Source organism: Oenanthe melanoleuca, chromosome 1, assembly GCF_029582105.1.
Source record: "Oenanthe melanoleuca isolate GR-GAL-2019-014 chromosome 1, OMel1.0, whole genome shotgun sequence".
In the NCBI taxonomy this organism is placed as follows: Eukaryota; Metazoa; Chordata; class Aves; order Passeriformes; family Muscicapidae; genus Oenanthe; species Oenanthe melanoleuca.
The window spans coordinates 47,911,882-47,921,549 of NC_079333.1; the positions used below are offsets into that span (position 1 = coordinate 47,911,882).

General features: G+C 40.1%; 1 protein-coding gene across 1 annotated transcript; it reads left to right on the forward strand.

Annotated features, from left to right (window-relative positions):
* The first annotated feature begins 295 nt into the window (after positions 1–295).
* Positions 296–8,357, forward strand: RFC3 (replication factor C subunit 3). Its single transcript, XM_056503617.1, has 9 exons — positions 296–498; positions 1,554–1,691; positions 2,209–2,276; positions 3,938–4,035; positions 4,319–4,500; positions 4,724–4,860; positions 4,987–5,085; positions 6,104–6,173; positions 7,417–8,357. The coding sequence occupies exons 1-9, from the start codon at positions 412–414 to the stop codon at positions 7,606–7,608; spliced, it is 1,071 nt and encodes a 356-aa protein (XP_056359592.1). The 5' UTR covers positions 296–411; the 3' UTR covers positions 7,609–8,357.
* The last annotated feature ends 1,311 nt before the right edge of the window (positions 8,358–9,668 follow it).

The window sequence follows — 9,668 nt, forward strand, 5'->3', positions numbered from 1 at the left end:
TTTTCCAACCTAAATGATTCCGTGATTCCTCGAAATGAGCCGCAAGTGGAATGATTTCAGACGGCGCTCGGAGTGTTCGCTCCCCCGATGGGGAGCCAGGCGGGCAGTCAACCTCCTGCGCAGCGCTTGGTAAGCGGCTCTCTTGTCAAAGCCTTCAGGGAGCACAGCCACTGCTGCTGCCAAGGCTCACGGCCACCTCTATCCCTCCGGAAGGGGAAGTCCCGCAGCTCTGGCGGGCCCGGGCGGGCGGTGCCAGGATCCCCGCCTGGGCCGGGCTGGGGCTGAGGGCGGGCGCGGCCGCCGCGCTTCTCGGCGGGAGCCGCGGGGGCGGGGCCGCCGCCGGAGTTTGTCCCTGGGCGGCCGCCGTACGGAGCGCGCCTCCCGCCGCCGGCCGCGGGCTTTTGGAGCGCCATGAGCCTGTGGGCAGACAAGCACCGGCCCGGCGCCCTCGCCCGCCTCGACTTCCACCGCGAGCAGGCGGCGCGGCTCCGCAACCTGGTCAGTGGGACACGGGCTCTGCTCTGCTCTGCCCTGCCCGGCGCCGCCGTGCTCCGGCGGCCTCCCCGCCGGACTCTGCCCGGGGCCCCGGCGGCCTCCGCATCCTCTCGGTCCTCTCCGCAGCGAGGATCCCCCCGGGGGAAATAGGGGGGAAAGCTTTACTGTGCGGGTGACGGAGCACTGGAACAGATTGCTCAGAGTGGCTGTGAAATCTCCATCACTGCAATAGTGGGGAACCGTCTGGGTGCTGCTCCTGTGGGGCCGCGGTCGGGAGCTTTCCCTCCGTGCTCCCCGAGAGCGCCCGTGCCGCGGGCAGGTGTTCCTGCGTGGGAGCGAGGCCTTCGTGCCGCCGGAATCTGGCTCGGCTCCTTCAGGAGTGCTGTGCACATGTTCTCACTGCTGGTTTCGGTGTCCCTGAGAACAGGGCTTGGCTTGTTTGCCTGATGTTAACAGAGATTTTTGAGGCGAGAAGCTGGGAGTGAGAGTCAGGACTGCTTTCCCTGCCAGATGTACCGACTGGCACATTCACTTCCTCAGGGATTAGTGATATTAGTAATATCTAAGTGCTTTCTGTGGGGTGTGGTCAAGTGTGCTCCAAGTCATCATGCTTTTTAGCTTTTCGGGAAATAAACTCCTAAACATGTATGTATGTATATATATATATATATATGTCATAACTGTATATAAGCATCTGCTTTAAACTTTGTTTCAAACTTTTTTTCTGTCTGTTTCTCACAGCTGTCACTCTAGTAACCGTGGGAAGCATATAAGTGTTGGAATGGGTTTTTTGAGGTTTGTTTTGTTGTTGGTTTTTGCTTGGGGTATTTTTCAAGCTGTGAGGTGTTTGAAGTTAAACGAGTTGCACATGGCATTCAGATGAATATGATGTTCTACAGGAAGTGTTGCTGCAGGAAAGGATTTCAGCAGTTTTAATTCTAGGTGTGTTGCGATGAAGCTGCAAGTTTTTATCATAAACTTGGGTGAAAATGAAAGGATAAATGTTCTTAGAAGGGAAATACTGTGGAATCTAACTGATCTTGTTTCTTTTTGTTCAGGTCCAGTGTGGTGACTTTCCTCACCTGTTGGTATATGGACCATCAGGAGCTGGAAAAAAGACAAGAATAATGTGTTTGTTAAGGGAGTTATATGGTCCAGGAGTGGAAAAACTGAGGATTGAGCATCAGAGTATAACGGTAAAAGAAATAAATTTCCTGTCTTCTGTGGAGTAATGTGGAAATACTGACATATTTCTATTGTAAGGCCTTTGTATTTATTTGAGTTTTAAAAATGAATTTTTTATTTTGCACTCAGTATCTCCAACCTTTTTTATGTAATTAATTATACCAGTTTGGTTATATGAGCAAAGTACTTTCCAGATGTTCTTCAGGATGTGGGGTTCTCTTGTTTTCTGTGCCTGGTTGGCTGTTCTTGCGGTGTAGGTGTTTTTGTTCAGAGTGGTTTTTAATTTATTGTTTACAGTTCAGTTTGGACAATAGCATCTCTGCTGTTTCTATTTTACAGGCTGGATGATGTGTCAGTATTCCTTTTTTCCTTTGGAGGTGGGGCTGGGACTCAAGCAGATAAGAATTCTGTGTCTTGAGAGTTCTTTGATCTCTGACACTCTTGGTTTGCCTGTGACTTAGCCAGGTATAAGCTATAAGAGATTTTTAGAGCAGTTTCTGAAACTTAATATGCTAATTTTCTACATAGGCACCTTCTAAGAAGAAGATTGAAATCAGCACCATTGCAAGTAATTACCACCTTGAGGTTAACCCGAGGTAAGTGTGCAGTAAAAATGCCTCACTTCAAAGGTAAGGCTCTGGCCATGTTGTGAGTGCCTTCAGCCTGGGTGTATGAGGAACTCATTGCCTAATTTGTTGCCTGAGCAATTTAGGTAATGATCTGTGTGTTTGGTCTGCAAGTGGGAGCAGAGAGAGGATTTTTAATTGAACAGCTCTAAATGAACAAAAATTTGGATTGCGGTATACTAAAGGCAGAAAAGTTCTGTTTAACTGGCTACATAAGCATGCTGATGTTGAGGACTGGTAACAGAAGCAATTCTGAATTGACAGATTTCACCATTTCAGTTGAAATTGAGAACTTCTACTGGAACTAACACCTCCATATCACTAGTCCTCTTATAAATACAAAAATTAGGGAATTTGAAAGAAAGAAAGAAAGGTTTACCTTGTAGCTCTCCAAATAAAGTGTTTTTGCAGGGAAAAGCCACCACTAAATATTGTGGATCCTGTCTTGAGTGAGGTCAGATATTCATTTAAACAGCAGAAGCTGTAATGGGAGCTATCTACAACTTCTTTGGCAGTTATGAAATGGCTGGTTTGGAGACACAAAGCAAATATTTGTATTTTCCTGAAGACCCATAATGTTACTTTAAATCACAGCAAGTGAATGTCATTGTGTACTGGTAGGTATTGGTTACTGCTACACCATAGCTCATGATGTTTGCATTTTAGAAGTTATTCTACTGTGCCAGGTCTCCTTTAAAAACTCATTCTTCAGCTGATCTGTTTATTGATTAGTGAGTATCTGTTGGTGTTCTAATACAGACACAAATAGTTATCAGTAAAAGCTGGGCCTTATTGGTAATCACTGTTTTGAATATGTCATTTTGGTGATATCAAATGTGTGACCATGCAGTCCAGCTGTGATAACCTGATACTACTAACACTTTTCCTCTTACTGTGTATAGAGTACTTAGAGCTTGAAAAATAAAATAATTATATTTCAATTTAAATACAAAAGTGCTCAGTTTTGATTAAGGATTAATATCCTTAATATAGGATTAATATGCAGATTCATAGGCTTTCAGTGATTGAGCAATTTCATGTTTGTCTGACCAGACAGTAAACCTCTGTGCTGTGCAGTGGCCTGTGAAGTTTGACTGAATTAAAACAATGATGAAGTCATGTGCATCTTGAGTAACATGGAATGGGTGAATGGCTAACAGGGAGAGGAAGTGAGTGAATTTCTGGGAAGGACTCTGCAGAATAAAATCCTGCATTTACATCAGTACTTTGAGTCAAGCATCCAATTATGTGGTTAGGGTTAATTGTTCTTCCCATAATGAGCTAAAAGGTTCATGTTGTGTGTCCTTGTTCAAACTGTAAGTAACAAAAGTTTAGATTTCTCATCTTAAGAAAAAAAAGTTCTTTTTTAATGAGTTAATAAACATTTAACAATGGTTTTACTACATTTGAATACAGTGCTACTAATCCAGTTGTGCCTGCACAAGTTTTGAGTTGTTTTTATTATAGAGGAGGTAACTTCCAACAAAGTATATGGTTATTAGTTTAATTCTAACTCAGCAGCTTCTGAATTCTTTTGGCATTTTTGCTCATTCAGTTGACTTTAGGAGGATGTATTTTATATGCAATAGAAAGTTGTTTTAAAACAATATTTATTCAAACTCCTGGTACAGTGATGCAGGAAACAATGACCGTGTGGTAATTCAGGAGCTCTTGAAGACAGTGGCACAATCCCAACAGCTTGAGACAAGTACTCAACGAGACTTTAAAGGTGAGTAAAATGCCTTTAAAAAGTACTTCAAACAAAATACTTTTTAAACATGGGGTGATTTCAGTTCGCTGTTTTATTTGTACCTGTATATTGCATGAAGATTGTGCAGTCAAAAAGGCATGCAGGTAACCTTAATCTTTATTTTCCTGCCTGTGGATTCATGCTGTCTTTTTCTGTGTGCTTTCACTTATTTTGGTATTATTGCTTGTGTGTCAAAAGTATTTTTTTCTTAGAAAGATGTGATATTAATATAGAACCCCACTATGTTTAATCCTTTTCTCAGTGGTGCTGTTAACAGAAGTTGACAAACTCACTAAAGATGCTCAGCATGCTTTGCGAAGAACAATGGAGAAGTACATGGCGACCTGCAGGTTGATCCTGTGCTGCAACTCAATGTCAAAAATTATAGGACCCATTCAAAGCAGATGCCTGGCTGTACGAGTGCCTGCTCCCAGCATTGAGGATGTATGTAAACAAGCAAAAATAAGTTACTTTAAAGTTCTTATTAGATAAGTTCTTGCTGTGGACTTTTTATTTTCACATAATGACCTTAGTTTTCTTTTGTGTTGGATGGTTTGCCAAGCATGGCATACAAAAGACTGGTCCAGAAGTCTTTCTAACAGGAGAATCTGTATGTGCTGAACAGTTTGCTAAGTGTTGTACTCCCTGATATCTGTTTTCTGGCTAGATCTGCCATGTCTTGTCCACTGTGTGTAAGAAAGAAGGCCTGACCCTTCCTCAGGAACTGGCTCAAAGGATTGCAGAGAAATCTGGCAGGAATCTTCGGAAAGCACTACTTATGTGTGAGTCCTGCAGAGTACAACAGTAAGTCACTGCAAAAATTAATTAAATTATACTGTCAGACGCATACATGACTTTGCTTCTAAGGCCTTGTTAAAATAGGCTACAATTTGTTTTGGTTGTAATTTCTAAGAAGATACTATTTCGTAGGTATCCTTTTACTGCTGATCAAGATATTCCTGAGATGGACTGGGAAGTTTATTTGAGAGAAACTGCAAATGCTATTGTTGGTCAACAGACACCACAGAGGTAGGTGAATGCACTTGTTAAGAGCTATAAATTACGTTTTCCAGTTACTGTGGAACCTAAAAAAAAAAAGGTATATTCAAAAATGTGGCATCTCCAGTTATGTGTAATTTTCTGTATTTCTACTGGAGCTGGTACTTTTCAGCCAGAGGAGTTGAACTTTAGAATTGCCAGAGAAGGCTGAATGAGTGTTGGTGAAAAACTGTTGGTTTTTCCTGTCAAAGCTTAATAACCTAAAGTAATCATGGGCTCAGTTGCATGTTTCCTGTTTTTTGTTTTTTGTTTTTTTTTTTTTTTTCTTTTTCTTTTTGTGTGTGGGGGTGGTGGATGGGTGTAGTTGTTCTGGTTTGTTTGTTTTACTTAAAGTTTCTCTTTGATCATCTTTAGCATAAAACACCTTTGTAAAAGAATGGGAAGTGAGAAATCATTGCTTTTTTTGAGCACATTAGGAGGTGACCCCTGTGTCCATCTTGCTGTCATATTCAAAGCCTGATCCTTTAAGTCTGTTCCATGTATTACTTGCATGAGATGTCACTTAATTTAAATGCTTGTAGCATCTGCCCTTCTGTTATCAAAAGCTGAGCATTGGCTAATTGTGTCAGTTCTGCCAACTAATTGTCTTACCCCTTCTTCTAAACAATGAAGAAAGAAAAAGAGCATAAAGGACCTCTCTGTCTCTGATAAATTGTTTGTGTCTCCTCACTAGTCTTAAGCATGAATAACTTAGATATGAAGAAGACTTAAAGGGAAACAATCCTGAGACAAATTATAATAGCCTTGTTCCTTCTAGATTAACAGAGACCATTGTAACTAGAGTATGTAATTTATCTTTTGAGTAAAAGGCGATATGCAGCCTTTGAATTGAAATTGACTCGTGATGCTTTTAGATTTTTTAACCAAAAGCAGAAAAGAAACTTTGCTTGGATTGACTCTTTTGCTGCAGTGTATTTCACTAGTTGGGAAATGACATTAGTGTACTTTGGGTTCATACTTCTCATGTTTTGTGGTGTCTTTTTAACAGGCTTTTAGAAGTCCGTGGACGGCTTTATGAACTCCTGACACACTGCATCCCTCCTGAGATTATAATGAAGGTAATTCAACTATCTGGCTCTTAATGTGTTATAAATTTTAATACTGACAGTCTCAACTAAAGCTTGTTTTAAAAAAAAATGCACCAAAACATCATAAATTATCCAAATAGTGATGAAAAGCTATGTTTCTTCCAAACAGACTAAAACTTGTTCAGTGGTCAAAGAAAAGCAGCGTCATAGCTGAGTAAAAATAAAGGAGGACATTCTTAGTCCTCTTGATTTCTCAGGCCAGTTACTATATTAAAGCATGGTTGTTGATCTTGGTGATCTTTCACAGCCTTAATGATATATGATTCTACGGGCTAATCTTGATATGATTGGTTTTCTTTTTTATAAAAGTTCTGTTGTTGTAAGTTCAATATTTGCAACGTCTTTGTGGAGAGATGTGCTGAAGGATGCTAGACCAGCAGGACTATTAAAAGAGAGATGTCACCTTGGGAAGAAAAAAGCAAGTGGGATGTGCATGTTTTTGTTTCATGCAGGATGAAAGGATGCTGAAGACAGTTGGAGTAGAACAATGATCAAAAATAATGTTTGCAACTTAACCTGCTAATGTTTATTTTGCCATCAGACATATTTCTTCTCAAGTTAATAAATTTCTGCTTTCTGATGGTTTTGGTACTTAAGGTGTTTCTTTAACTTTCTTGCAGTAGGTTAGTGGATCCTGCATTGCAGTGTTTGAGAGGAAAAAGTGCATGTTCTCTACTCACTTCCTCTTCATAAACTTGAAATGGTCTAGAGATAGTTCTCACATAATCCTGGCTGTTTTAATTAAAATGGATTTGTGATGATTTTATTGCTCTCTCTAAAATACTGCATTTTGGGGTGTTGTAATGACTAAAGTATTGCAGTCAATTTGTCTTTCATGCCTGCACATAAATATGTTCATAAATACAGAGACATTTAAATTCTAAATAATCCTTTCCTTGTTTCTTATTAATGTTATTCCTCTTTGTGCTTGATGCTGTCAAGGTAGAAGTAAGTGGTTTTAATACACTTGCTGTCTTGGTACTACTTCTCCTCAGGCCATGTGCCTTCATGCAATAGAGGTTATAGTATTTGGAGATGAGATTAATTAATTTTATTTTATTAGGGCATAAATTATTCCAGTAAATGAATATCTTTGCTGTTGGATTAATGAGTGAACTATTGGTTAATGCTTGGCTATATAAAGAGCCAAGGTTATCCTCTTAACAAAAAATATCTAATTTTTCAAATACTGCCCTGTTTTTTCCCATTTTAGGGTCTCCTGACAGAACTTCTAAATAATTGTGATGGACAACTGAAAGGTGAAGTTGCACAGATGGCAGCCTTCTATGAACACCGCTTGCAACTGGGCAGCAAAGCCATTTATCATCTGGAAGCATTTGTTGCAAAGTTTATGGCAATTTACAAGAAGTTCATGGAGGATGGGCTGGATGACATGATGTTCTAACTCTGATGCCCAAAGTCATACACAGAATTTTGGGTCAAGATACCAATGGTGTTGCAAACGTCTGCTTGTCAGTGCTTGAGTACATGTGGGAATAATTCCAAATCTTCTATTTTGCTATTTAGTAAAACAATGTTTGTTCAGCTTTAGAAACCAGATGGATTGTTTTACAGCCACAAATCCATCTTTAGATCCATACAAAATGCATTGGCCTTCCAGAAAGACAGCACATTGCCTTGGAAGATGTGTAAGATCAGGGCTGCTTTGCAGTATTTGTAAGCTGACATTAAGAAGGGAGAGCACAGGTGCTGTGTGCTTGGTTTTTGTTTGTTAATCACAGATGGGCAATGCTGAAGGAAAAAGATATTTTTTCCATGTTCTGCCAAGTTCCACCTTGAACACATGTATGTTCTGTCTGCTAATATATGCACCTTAGTGTTTTTCTGGCTCCTTTTTTTTAGCCTCAGTGATTTCTGTGGTGTGCTCACACTAAATTATTTCTTTCTTTTTTCTTTGTAAGCAGTTGCATTGAAATTGTTGTTGCTTGTAAATCACATGGAACACCTTGTTTAGAGGGATTATACCTTCATAAGGCAAGTCCACTTGTGCTGTCTGACACTCTTGGGTTTACCTCAACCTACAAAATGCTGTTCAGGCAAAGTTTCAGCTTTCAACAAATATCTTTCACCTCTTAAACTGATACGTGACATTTTTGAAAGGGCAAAATAAATTGTAGAAAATATAAACAAAAATCTGCATTGGTGTTTTATACTGTGTCTGCCTAGGTACATTCATCTCCTTTGATGTAGGCATCTTTCAGAAAGGCGGGATATCCCACACTGAAGGGAGCCACTGAAGTTTTAAATAATCCAAAGAAATACAAACAACAAGAAAAAGTGAAAAAACAACTTCCCAAAATAATAATAATGATAATAATAGAAAACCAACAATACTTGTGCTGCAAGTCTTTCACATGTTATGTCTGTGTACCATGGTACTCTAAAAATTACTGAATTCATTCTCTATATTGCTTCACCATGCTAATTTAGGCTACTACTAGACAGTATTTAAAGCCTAATTAAATACTGCTGCTCTCAAGGACTTCAGGGTTACATGTAGGGTGTTAATGCACAGCTTGTATTCAGATTCATTTTCAGTAAGATGGTGCTGCCCTGTTTCCTGCTCAGCTGGGTTCCTGAAGAAGATGAGTGTTTTCTTCCTTCCATATGCTTGTCAACCAAATCCACAGCACTGGTAACTTGTCATATTGTGAATGTCTTCACTGTCAAAAGATCCTGAAGAAACATTAAATTAGTCAGTGATAGTGGAAAGGAATACTGAAATTCATTACAAAATAGGGCATAACTTTGTAATAGAGTGGGCATAATTTCTGCACATAAAAACTTCCCTGCTCTGTCCAGAGCCTTGTCTAATCTACGGATTTTTAAAAGCTGAAGAATTTTTGATTTCTCTACTACTAAAGTATAGTGTGTGATAAAGTAAAAGTGTATGTTTAAACGATGGTGAAACACTTCCCCCTTCCAAAGAAACCAAACCCAAGAGCTTATGTGGGAGAAGAGGGTTGTATGTGGGGGGTTGTGAAATGCACAGGGGCAGTGTTATTGAGGAGGATGGAGAGGCAGGAGCTGTATTGGAGGTTTGTCAGAGCAGAGGAGCAACTTCTCTTTCAAAAGGCCTCATCAGCTTTGTCTAGGAGTCAGAAACCCCAATATTAATCTCTCTATGTGTTCTTGCTGCTACTTGTAGTTTCATTTTTATCCTTTTCTACTTGGGATGAATCAAGAGTAGCCAAGGATAGGAAAATGGTAAAATGACAGGATTTCTGTGAGAGAAAGTGACTATCACTCTTCCTGAGAGCCAGCATTTCCCACTGCTCATCCTACTCCTGCCTCTTGTCTTTCACAGTCTAGAACATAAATTTAAACACATGGGCACAGTATCTGAGAATCTCTGCACGTGTCTTTTCTTGCTAGTAATTTTTCAGGAAATTTTGACTTGGTGTCTGTAACAGGCCTCAGGGAAAGTGGTCAAGCCACCAAGCC

Bases quoted from the DNA above. Each gene is read 5' to 3' on its own strand.
- RFC3 (XM_056503617.1), top strand. From the start codon at position 412: ATGAGCCTGTGGGCAGACAAGCACCGGCCCGGCGCCCTCGCCCGCCTC. The intron at 1,692-2,208 runs GTAAAAGAAATA...TTTTCTACATAG, and splicing joins TTGAGCATCAGAGTATAACG to GCACCTTCTAAGAAGAAGAT. The intron at 6,174-7,416 runs GTAATTCAACTA...TTCCCATTTTAG, and splicing joins CTCCTGAGATTATAATGAAG to GGTCTCCTGACAGAACTTCT.